The sequence below is a fragment of the Trachinotus anak genome, unplaced genomic scaffold (assembly GCF_046630095.1).
Source record: "Trachinotus anak isolate AG129_WGS33_773 ecotype Australia unplaced genomic scaffold, CSIRO_AGI_Tana_v1 ptg000010l, whole genome shotgun sequence".
NCBI lineage: Eukaryota > Metazoa > Chordata > Actinopteri > Carangiformes > Carangidae > Trachinotus > Trachinotus anak.
In genome coordinates, this window is record NW_027273861.1 from 25866939 (window position 1) to 25886564 (window position 19626).

The window sequence follows — 19626 nt, forward strand, 5'->3', positions numbered from 1 at the left end:
ATGTACACAGCTGTCTTTTCTTCTCTTTTCCTTTCATGACCTCTATATACCTGTTCATATAATCTTTGATCAGTAGTTTTCTACTGTACAGAGAGGAAGTAGACATATCTGGTAGTTCATAAAGGCACCCTATATTTAATTTAACTTATTTTTAATTGTATCCCACAATTACATACACTAAGGTGGCCAAAATACTCCTCCTGATCATTAAGTCACACCAACTTTACAATATGCTGGCTGTTCATAATTGCCTTTGTGCAGGTTACTTACCCGAGAACCTCTTTTTCCTGGAGGACCAGGTAAGCCAGGGGGACCAGGAGGACCCTAAATCAGAGAGACAGAGGGACAGGGAGAGAAGGAAGGGAATGTTGGGGAAAGAGAGAGAGAGAGAAAGAGAAAGAAAGAGAGAGAGAGAGAGATGGGGGAGTGAAGGGGAAAAAAGAGAGGAGATACAGTATGTTAATGGCAAGAAATAACATGCAGTTCACTGTCCAGACCTCTGCAATGATGAGTATGTTCTATATTTATGTAAGAGTTATGAAGTTCAAAGGAAGGAGACAAGTGTGCTCAACTAAATGCTCTACTGGAAAAGCTCTGAGCAGAGGAGTCAAGTAACATTCCTCAGATGATACTGATACCACCATCCATTGGTCGGCATATGGGACTAACACAATCCTTCATCATGGAAAAACATGGCATGAAACATATGGTGTAACCACACGTCATGTTCTGGAGGATGCAAGATATAAAATAAAAATTACATATTCAAAAGTTATTCTTTTGAATATGTAATTTTTCAAATGTTTCAAATTGTCAAATGTTTCTTTAAATTTTTTTCTTTTAGTATTTTTTTAAGTACTGTAATTTTCAAACATCTATTTTGAACTGTGAACCTCAATATCTGTGAACTTTGTAAAACTGTGATTATATTAAGGGGCAATTACCAATATTCAGCCAGCCCTAATTACTGCTCTGAGTCTGATCTTATATATTAGGCTTCTAAAAGGTTATGTCCACATAAACAATAAAGAGGTTGATTGTCAAACTAGTCAAACAGATATAAGCAAAAAGAGAGTTTAGAAAATTAAGAGTTCAACTTGATTCTGGTCTTACACAAATATTTGGTAGCACTTCATGAAAGGTATTAGCTATATTAGGAGTAAGCTGAATGAGATAGATGTACATTATCTCACATATTTTTGGAGCCAAACCAAGCTGAGGACCCACTTGTTACTGTGTTTAATAGTTTTGAAGGGTGTGAGACTAAATGTTTTATTTTTAGTTGCAGGTTGAAATTTTTAATACCACATGATATCCACCTTCAAAGTCCCAGGTAAATACCGCCCTTAAGGGTAAAGCAGGTTTTTGTATTGGCTGTTCCATCATTAACTCATGCTGCTGATTAACTGTAAAATCTGGAAGCCTGTTTTGTCTAATTAAGGTCTCCTTAAAATGCACTGCCATATCAGTTCTTATCTGCAGTGAAAACAGAAACTACAATAACAATTGGTGTTCTCCAAAAATGGGTATGATGGAAAAAAGACGATTCTCAATCTTACAATATACTCAAAGGGCATGACAACATGGCTTTTTGAATAATAATATAATAATAATAATAATCAGAAATAACAAATAATTTTATTCTGAAAATTGAGAGCACATTTTCAATGTTAAAGTTAATTCACTTGAAATGAGAGACTGAAGATTACACACTTGAACAGCAATCTGCATCACTGGATAACATTAAGGAGTCAGCAGGAAATCCCCTTCTGGTCAAAGAAGCTATCTATTATTCAGGTTGTCCTGCAACTCCGCAATGCCATTTCTCAAGAAAAAAACAAAAACAAAAAAAAAAAAACAATCTCACGATAAGGTAGAGTAATCGGACATTTAGATTAAAACAGGCATTTAGTTATTCTATTTACTATTCTGAATTTTTGCTATAACAAGAGCTTATAATGGGGTGCTCTGGATCATCCTTATCCTCTGTCAGAGCAGTATATGGGCACAGGGGGAGACATGAATAAAGAAACAGCTGTTTGTTCCTCTACACTCCCACACACAGACACATGGAAACTGTGAGCACACCACCGCCTTCGCCACAACAACAGGGCCTACAGAAATTGAGGCAGTAAAATGATAATATTCACATGCTTCTGAGCAGCCAAGACAGGGGTCAAATTTTTCCCAATGGAGTCAATTCAAGAAGTCAATGTTCTGGAAAGCTGAAGGGTAGAATGAATCATATTTTGAACTTGTGTGACATCAACTTCAGCTGAATCACAATATCCCCTGCATTCTTGCCCTGAATGCGATCAGTAAGTACCCTTGATAAGAGACCGTGTAACTGAGAGGTGATTACAATTACATCCACTTTTGATGATTATCTATTATATTAAATTTACATGACATTTGCTCATTTGGCAGATGGTTTTATCCAAAGCGACTTAAAAATGAGGGACATCACTAAAGCTTCACCTAAGTACTAAGCACTACCACTATTTAGTAAGTGAAAGGGGATCAAATAAAGAAGTTCACTGAAAGTGCATTGTAAGTGCTAGCTAAGCATGTTAGGGTATAAAAGGTGTTAGGAGAGGGGGTGTTCTCAGATATTAGCACTTCTAGTAGTCTTGAAGTGGTTGAAATTTCAGTGTGTAATATGTTTCATTCAGAGCCCTCAGCTTGCTCTTGTGATCTGGCCATATACATCCCCAACTTTTGCTGAGATTCCTTACTACTAGTGGGGCAACCACTTCAAAGTTCTCTCAATTTACTGTATGATTTCCATAGCAGACAAAACAATAACTGAACTGTGAGTTTTCCAAACATTTCCTCTGTGGTGTTGAGCAAAGCTGCGGACAAGATTAAACGAAGAATTTCTTAAAAGGATTTTTTTGTGAAAGCTGCATAATGAATGAACTGCTGGCAGCTCAATCAAAACAGAACTCCAAAAAGCAAGAGAAGACTGAAAAAAGTGCCAGAGCCTGTGTAGATGACTCTGTGCTTGTCTGGTTATGTTGCTAGAAAGTTGTGAAATTCTTCCCTAGAGGAGGTAACCTAGCTTGTTTAAATTTAAATATAGAAGTAATGAGACAGAGTGAGCCACCAGCTGCCTCAGCATTCAAAACATGCCTGCATCAAAGTGGTCAGTGTAGCTGAGAAATACCAGCAGTTAAAGATAAGAGCATAAAGGAACACTCCATCTAATTCATTACTGTTTTTGCCAAATTTTGACCCACTGGAAAAGGGCCTGTTGCTTAGACTGTATCATGTTCATAATACTGTGTATTCAAGCTCTGAGACATGAAGGTAAATTGGAACAACTGCTGGCTGAGCTGTGTCCCAAATACAGGCCTGCTGGCATTTTTTAGATGAGGTAGTACTATGGAAACTGGTAGATGAGCCCAGATATCTTACATCATTATATACAATGTAAGTTTAAATAGATCATATAGAAAAAGCTGTCCCATCTCTCGGATATGAGATGTGACATATTTTCTTGCCAGGATATACCTCCAACCTTCAGATGAGTTAACATAAGAGCAAAAGTGGCTGGAAGTATTTCAGCAAGGGAATGATCTGTTATTTTAACAACTTGTAGATGCAGGAAAAAGAACAGTGCTTGGACATGTCATCACCTCTAAATCACTACACTGCTGTGCCAAAATATTTTTTTACATATCCTGGGTGTGCATGAGCGAGCCAAATTTTGCATAGCATTCAAACTGTTCTGGCCATAAATTGGCTTTGATTGCCTTGTATTGATATTTTCCACTGATCTACACAGCAATTGCCTACAGTTGAATAAACACTCATAGCTAAGCTCTGTTTGTTATTCAGAAATTCAGTCACTTACTGGAGGACCCGGCTCTCCCTTAGGGCCACGGAAACCATCTTCGTAGTCGTAGAAGAAGTCTGGCTCCTCATATCCATAATCATATTCTCCCATGACTACATCATCATAGCTGCCATCCAGATCATGATGTTCTGAGGTGTCCACCTGATTCTCTCGGTACAAAGTGGTGCCATTGGCTCTTAGATGAGTCTCCAGGAGTTGATGAGTCTGTTGGGAACCAGAGTGGGAATCCCTGGAGCTTGTGATGGAGTTGTTCCTGAGTCCTTCCTTCACTCGACTTTGCCTGACTGTGGAAATCAGGCCTGGGTTGGCATCTGGAGTTTGCAGGCTCCCAGAGCTGCTCTCTTCCTCTGTGCTGTTTTCAGAGTGATCAGTGTCCCCCTGTCCCCTACTCCCGTTTGCCAACACATTTTTGGTAGTGGTGATAGTTGTGCTATAGGCAAGATCCAGAGCTGCTCGTCCACTCAGGGCAGGTAAGATGGAGCTTTCAGGTTGAAGCAAGGATGTGGTGGAGTGGGCAAGGGGCTCCAATGCGGAAATGTGGCTTTGGTCCCCCAGATGAGGTTGTACTGATGGGATGAAAGCTGAAGTCTGTGTGACCGAACTACCTGGGGACAGTTTGACAGCTTGTGTGATTTTTATGGGGTTATGATGGGTAGCTGCTATTCCAACAAGGGACTTTGTCAAGGGATTAGACGGGGGGTCATTTGCCTCAATATCCAATTCAGGATTTGGAAAAGACAATCTGTAAGTGTCGGCCAGCCGGCACTGTTTTTTAAGGTAGTTGCAGTAGTGCGCGGCAGCTTGAGCGGAGGGATAGATATCTAGTTGGCAAACTCGACCATTGAACGGCGCCGCTTTGGAGTTCATTCTTCCCAGAGTGAAGAGACCCCCAGAGTCCCCAAGTGTCTGAGATCTCCCCAGGGTGTGCTCCTGCTGCTGGACTGCCCCACAATCCGCATAGAAGGAAACTGAGCGTGCACGAACACCAACAGCAAAAGGGTGCTGGCGCCCATCCTGCCAGTCGTAGGTGAAGTAGATGGAGGCTTTCTCTGCAGTGTAAACCACCACTCTGCGTGGTAGCAACTGAATGCCAAAACGCAGTCTGTCCCTGCCATCTTTAACACTAAAAAGAAAAGCATTGTTTGCTCGCCAGGAGCTTAGACTAACCACAACAGAAAACTCCTCGCCAATCTCCGGCGGGAACAGACTGCCTGCTGGAGCCTCATAGAGGGAGTTTGAGTCGAGTAATACCCCATATCCAAAAACAGGAAAATGTAAATGTGAAGGAGCAGTGGTGTAAGTAGTCGAAGATGAGCTTGTCTCCTCGTAGGGATTTTCTCTGCTGCTTTGACCTGTAAGCCCCAATCGATAAAGGATATCCACGCCTGCAGAACAGAGGAGACACTGGTAAGTTTAACATGTAGATATTGGATCAGAAAGCAGGCAGGCAGACTATGGTTAAATAGTTTGTTAATAAAGGACCTGGACTTATCTCAAGGTATTCAGCTTTGTGAAAGTTGACAATTTCTTGGAAGATTAAGGCCCTAAAATACTTAAAGATGTAAGACTGTATAAAAATATGATTTAGTAAGGAAGTCTTTTTGCATTTGAATGTGACCTGAGCTTTCTTAGTAGTTGGTAGATTCTGAAAAATCCATGCTTGTTTATTAGAACAGTAGAGGACAATGCATCTACTGAATATATTAGAAAAGGTATTGAGACAGTTAGTCCAGCAGTGTAATACCATGAAGTATGGGAACTGAGTGCTCTCGCTCTCTCTCTCTCTCTCTCTCCTGTTGCTTCAGCAAATTTTCATCCTTTATTCAACTAATCTGTTAAAAAAACCTGTTCCAAAACCACAATTTTAAAAGGCTGAATTAAAAATCTATATTTATATTATAAATATAAAAATCTATATTATTGCAGTTCTCGCTGTACAGTGGTAGATTTATTAGAGTCCAAAATGTTTTATTCCTCCTCCTTGGAATAAAATGTCATTGCTACACATGCAAACATAACATAATCTTTCCTTATTCAAGCCAAATGATTGAGAAAAAAAAGCCAGGTCTGCCATTATACTGTTATAACAGTCTCCGCATGATGTTGGTGACTTCTCCCTGTTTTTTTGGGGGTAAGTACTAGAAACGCAGCTGTGGCCCAGATGAGTAAAGGGGACTAGAGAGGGATAGGGCTGAATTAGAATATAGGAAAGCAGTTCACACAGCCTTTTTGAATTAATCTGCCACCAGAGATTCATGAGAGCAGCTTTCCTCTGAACAGTCCTATCATTCTTTCCCCATGCCCACAGGTAATTCTTTAAAGAATTTATGCTAGGTCTGCTGACAGTGAAGCACAGCCAGGCAAAAGCACTTAAACATTATTTAGAGACAGAGGACATTCTGTGCAGTTTTGGCTTTGGATAAAGAGCAACAGACAGATACCTATGCTGAAGGGCAATGTGCCACATATGTCAGAAAAATGTGATTATTAAATTACACATTGTAATGGTAAATGTCAACTGAATCACAAAGGGGTTGGTCATTTTAGAGACGGACATGACATGTGTTTGTGGGGATGAGAGTGTGTGTGTGTGTGTGTGTGTTTTTCGGTGAGGAGATCTCAGGGGTAGTTTGAGGTATTTTCATTGATAATCCAGAGGCATTACATCATCAAGAGGTTACTTGAGTTTGCATTACTGAGGGCAAACTGAATGCTCTAACTCAACGAGTGATCTACATCTCCAGAGCAACGCTTTCAACTGCACCATTACCTTCTTTTAGTTGTTCCACCTGTTTAAAAACATGTGAAAAGCTATTAACAACCCTTAAGAACTGAATGAACTACCACATAGTGACTTTGTATAAGGAAGGTCAGTGAACTGCATGCAAGAATGTATAAGGCATTAAAGGATATCATCAGTCACAAAAAAGTCATATCTTACAGTTGTCAAGGTTTTAGACATAGAAAAACTAGTAAAGCCTTCTGTTGCCAAATATTTTTGATATACAGTAGGTTTCTAAAAGGCTACTAAGAACCTGATGTCATCAAATTAGCTATACATGTTTTAAATTTTCAGCAGTGAGTACTGTTAAATACTGTTGTACTGATAAACAACTGAATCAGCGTTGTTGCAGATATTTACATATTTATATAAAAACAATGTATGACAATTTTAATTGCGGCTATAATCCCAAACTGAATAACTGAAGTTTATAATTGAGAACAAGAAATTCTGCCAATCTTTTGTATGATTGATCAGGGTTGAAGCAGGTGAAGGATTCTTTGAAATCACAAGGTTTAGCAGAACTTCAAAAACTAAAATATGGCTACTGTACTACGTCAGATTGTACAAATTCTTATGGGAAATTGCAGGAATGCATTATGCAGCAATAGTAATACAGTATTTTATATTTGTCTCTAAGGTGAAGTCCACACGTGTTGTTTCTGTTGTAGATGTGCTTCTCTTTTAGAATTATTTTTCTGTCTGCTTTGGAGGAAGATAGGGGTATAGGGCGAGATAGAGCCGAAGAGAGTGTGATAAACAGAAATAACACATACAGTACATGTCCTGCATGTGGTTTTGCATGGTTTTTAGTTCTCCCGACCATTTAAGAAGACTATCTGCAACTGATCTAAGCATGCACTGAGATGTCCTTGACATTCTTTGCCTGAGGTAACGTCAGCCCAGATTCCAATTAACATGTCTCATATGTGAAGACAAGCTGCTCTGGTACACTGTGCATTCCTCCTCCCCTCATTCTGATGGATTGATCCTGCTTGGAGTGAAGACATAGACTATAGATACGTGGAGAGAAGACAATGCAATTTGTAATAAGGGAGGGACCCTCAAGGCAGCTCAAGGAGCAGTAGACAATCCACATACATGTGGAGAAGTGAACAAATATGTGAGAATTTATCATGACGTCAGCTTAGTGAGGATACACTATGTGGTATTTCTGGCGGTGGCCCAGCGATATGCCACTCAAAAAACAATATACCCTTCAATAAATTCGCAGGGTGAAATGCGTTGATTTAAAACTTCTTGAAGTTTTCTTAAGATTCTTCTGACAGCATTCTTTCTTGTTGAATGAAGCCAAGTTCTTTTCATAGAAGTCACATCCGGAGGAATATGTGGGATTATACTATCTATTATACTGTACCATCCAACAGCTACAATGACACTAAGTTGTAGTGACTCTCCTGGAAAAATAAGCTCTGCTATCTATTAAGAACTCCTCACTTCTGTCCTTCTCAACTTCAACTCCACTCATCCTTGTTACTTTGTAAAAAAACAAACAAAACAAAAAACACACACACACACACACACACACACACACACACACACGGGTATCACCTTATCCCCAGAATCTGTCCAGCTGAGGCAGCTGACAAAACAGGCTAAGCATTTATGTGAGATTTCCGCTTCTTCCTAGCCTGACTAATTGGTGTACTTTCCCAGAGTGCTCTTCTTAGCATGTACTTATCTTTATGTTTGCATGTGACATATTTAGATCCATCTCTGATGGACCAGAGATGAGAGCACTGAGAGGAAACAAGAAGAGTGAATGGAGAGGCAGCGTCGGGTTGAGGGGCTATTTTGGCTGGTTCTACATGCATGCTGTGGCCTGAGGAGCAAGAACAAACATGTTGAGGGAGAGGGTTTAAATATGAGAATAAGAGCAAAGAAAGAGGAGCTTTTATTTGCACCCTATGTCCCTATATATATATTTGCTGCAGTATAAAATATAAAGCAATAAAAAGTCTTCTTTTAGTTGTTAATCTGTTTGGACGTTGTTCTGCAAAAAATCTTTCCCCAGAAAGGTAAAGTATTGCACAATGGAGCAATGCACTAAATAGATTTTTTCTGTCCCAGGGGTATGTGCAGATACCTAAGTATGAATCTGATAGCACTGCTGTATTTTCCCAGGATTTAAAATCTGTATGCTTCACTACATGAAACTCACTGGCATGATTTAGATGTAAGGTAACAGAGGCTCGGAGATGATAAATTGCTAAAAAAAATGTGTGGCATTCCGTGACTGAATAAATGTAACTAACAACTGATGAAGAAACTGTGTACTGACTTTAGGTTTCAAGTTAGACCACAATTATTCTCCAATTATATTGGTCTCAAAAAACACTAGTCACTAGTATTTCATCAATTTACTGGCTGAAGCCAAAGCTGAAATCAAAAAAGGATAAAATATGGCTTAATGATCAAATGTCAGAAAGGTGAGGTCACAAGTCAAGGGAAACACCTTGTTAATGATTAGTTATGCATTAGGGTTCTGTTGGTTACCTTGAGCTAGGTAGTCTTTGTCTCCAGAGAGTACTGTTGAGCATACTGACAGGAGCAGGAGAAAGTTCCACCTAGAGGGGCATACAAACACAAATTAATATGAGATTACCTAATTTAAATGTCACCCACTGAAACATAAAAATTAAGGCAGATGATCCAACCAGTGACTGTGTAATGAAAATTAACAATTCTTATCCAAATTCTGCAGATTTTGCTGCACAGATGAGCAATTTTTCACCAAAGGACCTACTCCCATACATATGTCCACTTATACCTTTTGAGGGACAGGTTGCCAGTTCATTACAGAGCAAATACAGACATAAACATACATATTAACATGTATGATTTGGAAGGTCTAAGTCACCTAGTACATTGCAGCCTGGGATGAAACCCATTAACCCCAAGAGGAAACCTAAGCAAGGGAGACAGGAACATGACAATTGTACACACAGAGCTCCTGTGCTGGAAATTCATGTATGGTCTTTTTTGCTGTGAGGCAACACTGCTGATGACACCCTTTTCACATGCAATTATATTCTTGGTCATTTATATGAGCAAAGTTGTGGCAAGCCCAGCCATACCCTGCTGACACAAGGCAGGGGAGTCTCCCTGAAATTAGCAGAAATTAAATATTTCCTGTAACTCAGCAGAGTAAGGAATTTAATTAGCTCAAATAGGAATGTCCACATAAGATATGAACGGAGGACACTAGCATGGGCCAAGGAATAAACTTTTCTGGCATTGGTCAATCTGACATCTAATGGCAGTAAAAGCACAACTGTAATCAATAATATGATGACTAAGCTCAACTGAGGTGCAAGTGAACCATGCCACCGACTCAGCAGCAGCACTTAAACACCTGAAGCTAACGGAAAGCAGTTGTTATTAACGTTATTACCTACACCTGTGCTAAAACGTCCACCATGAGAATGGTCTGTAGTCAAATGAAGCAATACAGCTGGTAAATCTGTTGCCTATTACCGCCTACAAACAGACTTTGTGGCCCCTCTCATATTGTGAAAAGTTAGGGTCATTACCTCTTTGTAGAAAACACCTTCACTCGCCTGTCATGGCGGTCGTTAACGTTAATTAAATGTTAACGGTCGCCCATTTAGCAGTATAAGCTAGGCTAGAGAGCTAATATTAATTAACATTAACCCAGAAAACACTGCTTGCTGAAATACAGGTAAACCTTACAATCAATAATACTGTATATCAAAGTCAAGTTGTTAAAATGTTAATGATGAAGACTTTTTTGAATTCGCTTTTTACATGGGACACAGGGGAGAAACTCACTTTGCCAGAAACAGCTAACAAACGAGAAGTGTCAATGTAAAAACAAATCAAATAGGTCGCTCAATATCTTGAAATTAAAACTTGGAACAGTTTTGTTTTTTTTCTTTAAGCATTATTGGTTTGATTTGGATAAAGGTGTCAGGGCTGAACAATGGCTCGGACTCAGATGCAGATTGACACAGTAAGCGAGTTCACAATGTCCTTTAATCAGGCAAAAGTCGGTACACTGGAGATCAGTCCGCGGAGCAAAGGTATCAAAATCGGTGGGCAAAGGCAGGGTCAAAAACCAAAAACTAGACAAGACACGAGTAAGGCACACGGGGAATAAAGGCTGGAACGTAGTCATACAGAACTAGACGAACTGGCACAGAAGGGAGAGAACACAGAGACTAAATACTCAGGGAGAGGGAAGACAATGAGACACAGGTGCAGCACATTAGGGCAGGGCAGGTAATCACACAAGGGGAGGACACATGAGGGCAGGAAGTGAGGAACCTGAAACGAGAAAAGAGGTGAGTCTCAAAATAAAACAGGAAGTACAAGACAACACACTAGGGGAAACAAAAAAGGGAACTCAGCTATCCAGCTGAGGCATGACAAAAGGTGGATCCAGTGCGCAACGTTACTGAGCTGGCCCAACATTCGAACAACACCCCTTCCAGGCCTTTCCTCCGACACGAATGTTATTTTACTTGGCTCTTAGTATAGTGCGGCACCAAAACGTTCACTTTTTAAATAAACTGGCGGTGATTTCAGTAACATAATTTTTTTTTAAGTTTGTCTGTTATCATTTAAGGATATGGTTCAATTAGTTTCGCCAGTGAGTTCAGTAATCCTGTTTATGGATGCTCTAGCGTAGTGATTTAGCACGGTAAAATGTTGACCGGAACTTTGTTGTTGGTGTTCACACATAGTCCATTGTTGGTCCCAAATTTCATAAATAAATGAAAAAAACAACACCTAAACATCTTAGCTTACTTAAATAATAAAAATCACCTCTACATTCACTGAAAATAAAAATGATTATTACTTCCACAGCCCTTCATCGAGTCCACGCCGAGCTGAAATCAGTAGCCCCTTATAAAGTAGCCTGATTCCTCTGTTTATGAAGCCAATTAACTTTGACATTTTTATGTCTGAAAATATAATGAAAAGTCATGCATAGAGCATTTTTGTGTCATGTGTTATTGTTCTCAGATAATGATGGATTTTGTCTCAAAGGCATAGTTAATAAGAATTTAATGCTGCTCATGGAAAGATGCCTGAGCAAAGCTATGACCACAGAGGGTTATAGCTAAGATTTAAAGAGACTGTTTACGACTGTATAATTTTTCAAGTTGTAAAAAGTAAATAATTCTCAAAGCCCTTTAAAAGAGTTGTCAACCAGGCTTTTTCATAAACAGGAGACACAGGAACACTTAAAATAAAAGGAAAAAAAACGTATTTATTACATAGTTTTCCATTAAGTTTTGAAGATTTCTATTTAATCTAAAATAGCAGTAATCATGCAATGAAATATAAAGACCTGTAACTCATACTGCATATTGAGACCTTTTTATTAGTCAGTGAACTTCAGTCCTTTGACCCTGACTGACCCAACCTCTAGGTGGCACTGCCCGCCATCTCGCTACCGCTTAAAGACAGCATGTTCAGCACACAATCAGAAAAAGGCCAAAGAAATATTTTTCAGAAAGAAGAGAGAAGAAATTACACGCAGCACTGTCATGTTTCTGATAAGATTTCCACATGTAAATCATATGTTTTAAATGGGGTGCATGATGCATTAAGACATTTTTCATTGTTCTTATTTTCATTTTATGTATTCTCTTTGTGTCCACCCGCAGCATGACTGTTAAGTCACACCACTACTCATAATTCTACATGGATTTTATGGCTATTTGGTATTTTCACACCAGTTTGGCCATAAATAAACAAATTCAAACAAAAAAAGAGCGTACAGTCAGTATTTAACTCAAAACAGAACACATTCAGAGACTAAATCTAAAACAGATCCCACATGTTTTTCAGTCTTTTTTTATTCCTATCTTCAGTCTGTGCCCATCAAACAGCAAACATGGCAGAATATGTTCTGTTAGTTTCACCATTCCTGTTGGTATCCTATGTATATAATGTCAGTGACCAACTATCTAATTTTAATGCAAATACAGAAACATCAAGTAGTGTCTCTGGCTGCAGAAAAGGTGACAGTTTTAGAGCTGAATCTTACACCAACATATGAGGACAATAAAGAACTTTTGCTTCACAGTTAATTCGAGTTATGTTTTTCTTTAGATTTGTTAACACAGATTTTTGTATTTTGCATAAAACAGTAGTCCAAGTCACTGATATATTGAGCCTTTATCATCTATAGCTTCAAAGCATACTCTGTACATTCAAATCAAATCAATCACATTGACAGTCCTGTTCAAGTAACAGCTGCTAACACAACTTGAATTAGCCTGTGGCAACTATCGTGATGATTTAACACTGACATAGTATGGTGCAAAAGACACAAGGAGACAGCAGTTTTGCTATTTTAATATGCAGTTATGTAAGACTACCAGAGAGTGCAATCAATCACAGGCTGCTGTCTCACCTTAAACCTACAGGGACTGTTATGTGAGTGTGATCGCAGAATGCTAGATGTCTTACAAACATCCCAGCAAAGAGGCAACCAGTGATCCACAGACTGGCAGCCATATTTGTTTTCCCAGAAATATGTGGCCTTGCTGTGTTGAGCAAAAGAAAGAGAAACAGAGACAAAGAGAGAGAAAAAAGTAAAAGGAAGAGAGAGAGAAAGAAAGAGAGGAACAACAGGAGGAAATCAAAAAAGAAAAAGACTGAATGTAAGTAGAAACACCATGAGCTACGTCTGTCACCTGTTCCTCATTGAGAAAGTGGTGTGACGACAGTGAGCACAGACGTTTCCCCAGACCAGGAAAATTTGATAGAGGAAAATGATGGGGGAGATAAATGAATACAAACATTTATCTGTTGAGAGAGAATAAAATTCATTCATAAAGCCATTGAGTAACTGGTTATACTTAAATGTTGGCAGGGTTTAAAAGTTGACCACAAAGAAAAAAACTAAAAATAACACTTAACATTTTGGAGTGTCAAGTGGGACCATCTGATGCTGATTCTGAGAACTTTTTTCTGCCTGTCTGTCATGCAGTCTCCCTCTTCAGGTCTATTTAAAGCATTCCTGAGGCTCTGGCGCTAAACAGCACATCAGCACATCTACAGTGATGGACATGTGGTGGGATTTTTTCCACCACCTTAACCCTACAGTTTGCCATCCGTCCATGTCAGTGTAAGATGATGGTCTTTCAATATATTGTTACCTTTGGCATGTTTTAAGCTTTTCTTTCATATAAGCAAACAGGAAGGAAGTGAAGGCACTGAGGCCCAATATGGCACAATATGGGCCGCATGGTGTCCGCCACTGGCTGCAGACCCACCTGTTTTTACCATTTCTTGATTTAATTCTGAGGTAAATCCCAGTCTAAGTGACAACACACTGACATGCTTCTCAGTCCTGGCAGTTAATGGAAAAGACTGCTGAAAGCAAGACAAAGCTCCCCAAACACTGCTGTGTTGACTAAGGGAAATACCACTATGTGGGGAGTGGGTGTCATGTCAAGACTATAAATAATCACAACTTAAAACTCCCCTCTGCAATGACTCATTCCAGCAGTAACAGATCTTGTATTTCTCCCCTCAAAATTAGCTTGGAACCCTAACAATGAGTCATTCAACTGAGGAAAAGGCTGAGAGGCAAAGGGCTTAATTTGATTTGGCGAATAGGAGCAAACTCACTTAAGCTCTGTTTACAGTCCTCATAAGGAAAGGGAAACAATTTTCATACGCTCATCACTGATGTCTGTCTTTGTGAGCAGGGATATTCACAGTCTACTGTTTACATGTCTAATTTGGTAGCCCACTTACCAAATCCATTAGTAGCAACTAAGCATGCAAAGCTGTTAATCTGCCCAAGCAACTCTGAAATGTCCAAGTTCTTGAGGGAAATAAAAAGGAAGGGATACCAATAAAATCACTGCTAATATGTGTTGGAGGAAAAAATCGTGGAGAAGGCCGACAGCAACTTTGGTGAAAAGGTTCTGAGCTTTGTAATGTCGTGTCAGACTATCTAAGCAAACCTTAAGAGAGTCACCTTGACTGTCCCATCCCATTTCACCCCTTCTGTTGACTTTGAAAAGAATTTGGAGAAGTACTCCACACAGAGTGGTTATTCAGAAAATTGAGGTTTATAGAGCTTGACCTTGGAGTGCGTGCCTAATCGCCACTGTTATATGCCCCCTTGGCAAAAAAGTGGTGCAGTTGAGCCCAAGTTTTAAACGGAGTTGAATTCAAAACAGAGGGGAGCCACTAGCGCCAACACATAAGCTGACACAGCACTCCAAGGAGCTGTAATAGAAATCACTTTGTATGAAACAGTGAGAGATAAATTAGGCATATGATAGATGACATGCATCATATACTGACTAGATCCCTCATCCCTACCCAGCATCACACACACACACACACACACACACACACACACACACTCAGACACACTATTCACAAGCAGATGTTTCTCTCAATGAAAACATCTGAGTTTATTGCTAATCAGGTATTCTGTTCCTGTATACTTGGCTTTCCAATCTCAGCCACAGCATTCTTGAACATGAACAAGTAACTGATCCACAGCCAATATCTCTTCCCACTGGCTGTGTTTCAGCTTTAGCACCTGTATCCTGAACATAATGACTTCATTATGGAAGCAGTAAGTGGGCTTGTATTCTTCTCATGTCCAAATGGCCATTGGCGGAAATTAGCAGGTCAACAGTTTCCAGGTTTCAGTTGCTAACTTGTAGTTCCTCATTAGCCAAGGCTTGAAATACTTTTCTTTTGATTTCCAAACTACCCCAAGCATCTAATGAATACATTTATAAATCAGCACATAATTTTTTCAGAGATCAGTATCTCATGTGCGGATGTTTCTTCTTGGACAAAGAGTTGAGCATGGTTCCTATTTCTCAACTCACGAAGATCACCAATCTGGAGTCAAGAGGTCACGGCAGACCAGAGTAAAGATTGACTCAGTCCACAAGACAGCGAGCAGACAAAGGGCTGTGAGTAAACTTCCACTCGGCTTTATTAGTTTGCCCTTTTCCTGTTGCGGGTGGACCTGCAGATGTTAGGAGGGTTAAATACACTCACTCAGACAGACAGGCCAAAGTCCCTCCAGCCGCTGGTGTGGAGACAGTGAGTACACTGCAGCAACAAGGTGGGCAATCTGTGATCCCACCATGCATTAGTTTTCAATGCTAATTAGACTCAGTCACATATATCTCCTAAACCATCAATTTCTTTTCTTAGTTTTCTTAATCAATTTGTTGCCAGTTTCACCACTGTGATCTTTAAAGGGTCAATTCACACACAAAAAAAACAAAAAAAACAACAACATAATTTCCCCAAGTGGTAACCAGCCTAACTAAAGACTGCACAATGATTTTTGTGTAGCAAATAGCTATATCAAAATGGTCACAGTGAGTTCTGTGGATTATTATCCCATGTAACCAGGACATGAACTCTGGGAAGACACTTTTTTATTTCATCTGTGAAGATTCATTGGTTTTCTAATGTGTGAGCCTCATAAATTAAATTTGATCTTAGCAGCAAAGACAAATAAAACCATAAATGGCTGCCTGTATAGACACCATTCGAGATGGAAAATTTATTATTATTATTATTATTATTATTATTATTATAAATTTGATTGAACTAAAGTTTCACATCATATCAACCAAATAAGACCAATCCACCCTATCAAACAGTCCAGTATTACTTTTATGGGAATGCTTTTAAAATGTGATGTATTACAAGGTGTTTTTTTCAGGATTTTTAAAAAGTGGGGAAACAAATGGAAAACAAAAGTTGATGGCCAAATTAAAGTTATTATAATAATTAAATATGATGTTAGCATCATAGCATGTAACAGTATCTGTACTTTATGGAATGTGTACAAGAGGTAGAGAGTACTGACACTGCACATGGAAAATATCCATTGTATATTTACTGTTTCACAGTCACTAGACCAAAATAGAAAAGTGTATATTTTGATATCTCCATCCTCATATTGGGGTCAGTAAGTCTCAGTGGTAGCATGTATTCAGTTAAGTGTTACACCATGAGCATTAGTGTTTTTTTTTGTTAGTTAGTTAGTTAGTTTATTTAGATCCCCATTAGATATTGCATTGCAGCAGTAGTGTATTTAGTGATCATTTGTTTTCTCAAGGGAACTTTCCTCAGTTTCCAGTGATATTGAGAATAACAGAACTAGACTATATCCACCTCTTCAGCAGCGTTATACCCACTACAACAATCATTAAAGCATAGCTCATGGTCTGCACAGCAGATGAATCAGTCAAACTCAATGCAATTGTGTGACATCATGTAAGAAATTGCCAGTGCACTACAGATTTAAGGCAATTTAGGACTTCTCCCTGGACTTTCCTTTTAGACATACTGCTGTTCTGAAATATGAATCATTTAATCATCTATTTTACTGGTCATTCTCCTTTAACAGGCCCCCTGCTCCAGTGAACAAAGTGTTTCCTAGATCCACTTGCTGAAAAAAACTCACCCCCTTCTTATGGGAATTACCAGCCAGTGCTGAGGATACAGCATACCCTCAGTCAGGTGTACAGTATGTGAATCGCTGTGAGTCTCTGCAGCTATACAGTTCAACCGCTGCCAGCAATGGAGCAGCAATGCCTGCAACAGTGGGTGATTGTCTGCAGCTCAGGAGCCAGTTAACCACTGATGCATACACACTAACTCTCTCTGTGAATTCAAGGGGAGACCACACTTGTTCTCAGTTAGCTCAGTTCTGCCATAAGGCTCTCATTTTCACTCACAAGGACAAAAAATGGGCCTCCAAGGATTTTAGGTCCACATTGTTTTCCATTGAACAATAACAGAAGGCATTGTGAGCTCAGCTCTTTTTCAGATCATATCTGGAAGAGATTCATAATACAGTGTAGACAACTTGAATTCACTTCTGATTGCAGAGAATATATTTCCTGTTAAATAGCCTAATGAGCTGTGCACATACCTGTAGCTCTACAGTCCCAGCTGAATGTAACAGGACAACAAAACCTGCATGCTAGATGTCAACAATACACACTCCCATGAGGAATGTTTAGGTTTAAAGGCACTAAATTGACTTTTTTTCCCCATTGGAAATCTAAACATTGTGACAGAGTTTGATTAATTTGCTAGATTTTGAGTCACTGACAGTTGCTCTTCTGTTTATGTCATCACACAGTTTAACAATGATTAATCAGGGACATGCTGGATAAGCATCATTGCTCCCAAGACATCCTCATTCATCCTCTTCTCCTTACTTCAGTGTTTATTTCCCAGCGTATCAGAGCTGTGTGAGTGACAGACAAATGAGAAGAAGGGGCCTCAGATGTAGACCACATGGTATTCAGATTGTAATATTGGAGATCCCAGGCTGCATGGTCATAGGGCGAGTTCAAAGCCAAGACTTCAGTTCTCAGCTACATTTATCAAGATCAACCCAACTGCATTCATCTGGGAAAAGTAAAATTATCAGAGGGGTATGTGTGTTGTGCAGAACTAAAGAGTGAAACGTCAATAAAAACCAATGGATGAAACACCCTGAAAGAAAATGGATAATCCACAAAACTGTATGCATTTATCTGATTAACCAAATGAAAATACTGTAAGGTGTCAGTCATGTTTTGGTGACAAGAACTTGCGGCTGCAGGGAGAATGTTTGGTCAACTGGCGCCCCTGTCAGGGAGAGACGCCACAGAACCAGAACAGAAATAAACCCTCTCCAGTTGCCGTGCAAATCTGCTCTGGGAACAGTTTCAGACGCTCAAATAACAGACAGCTTTACATCTGCACACAATTTCATCAAATGGCCACTTACGTTGCTGCCGCGGAAACGTGTCCACTCCTTGTCCGTTGAGCTCCTAAATGCATTTGTATGCATTTGTCCAGGCAGCAGAGATCTGGGTGAAAACAGAATCACACTCAAGAGGATACCTGTTCATGGACTAACCCGTTGGTAACAGCCACAGGAGGCGTAAAGTGGACGGAATAAAGTACTGCCACCTTAAAATCTCCTCATCGCATTGCAGTCCGGAGGAGAGCTCTCTCTCACTCGTCCAGACCTGTGGCTCTCGACCAGACCCTTTGCGCTCTGCGGCGCGCAGTGATCAGGCTATTTCTATCCAAGTGTAGACGCGCAGCAGTTGCACAGAAAGAAGTTGGTCTGAAGAGCGACTGCTCGGGCCGCAGCAGTGTAAACTCGAGTGCTGTGGGTGGGAGGCTTCAGAGAAGCACAGCTCGGCTGCTTCTCTCAGAGTGGTGTCCAACACTACAGCGGATCCAGCTCTGCGCGTCTTTACCTCCAGGCGGTGGTTTCTGCTATGTGCCTTGACTTGCACTAATGCAAGGGAACCCGTATTCACCCCAACACAACTCCAGCTGGCGGTGTAGGATTTCACCAGTTTCTGAGTCGTGACATCACGGACAGAGTTTTTGGCTGGTGTTGATCGGTGCCCTTTGTCTGCTTTCACTACTGTATGAGCCTAAAGCGGGTGCGATGCCCGTGTTTACTCATCAGTGTAGAGGGCATATTCTAATTGCAAAAAGTAGCATACTTGCCGACAGAAACACTCACAAGCAATCACTTTAACACACACACACACACACACACACACACACACACACACACACACACACACACACACACACACACAGTAGGCTACACACCAAGACTGAAATAATGCCAGAGAAAAATAGAAGAGATCAGCTGGTGCAGGCTCTTGTTGTTTGCTGACTAGCAGATCTGCCAGGTGCTGCAGCTGTTGTTCTGGCCCCATGGCAAGAATATCTGTTCAGTATCTGTTCATCCAGCATAACGGAACTCATATCAGGACTAGTTTACAAATTACTGCTAAGCAGTCTTGGCACAAATTTCCCTAAAAGTGTGCCCATATCTTGAGGCTGATTTTCTCAGCAGGGGAGTGGAGAACTTATGGCAGACAGCAAAAGTAGATTTAAATCTTATCTGCACTTAACAGTATGAAAATCATCAACAAGTAAGTGAGAAAGTGCGTCTTTTGGG

At 40.0% G+C, this 19626-nt stretch overlaps 1 protein-coding gene across 1 annotated transcript in view; it reads right to left on the reverse strand.

The window, feature by feature from the left end:
• The window catches only part of LOC139626174 (collagen alpha-1(XXIV) chain-like), an 85065-nt gene extending 65988 nt beyond the window's left edge, over positions 1-19077 (reverse strand). Inside the window, exons 1-4 of the mRNA XM_071486425.1 lie at positions 18424-19077; positions 9159-9229; positions 3857-5244; positions 271-324 (exon numbers count right to left, since the gene is read on the reverse strand). Coding sequence (XP_071342526.1) covers positions 271-324; positions 3857-5244; positions 9159-9229; positions 18424-18476 — 1566 coding nt within the window. The 5' untranslated portion in view covers positions 18477-19077. The remainder of the gene's footprint in view (positions 1-270; positions 325-3856; positions 5245-9158; positions 9230-18423) is intronic.
• Positions 19078-19626: the final 549 nt, after the last annotated feature.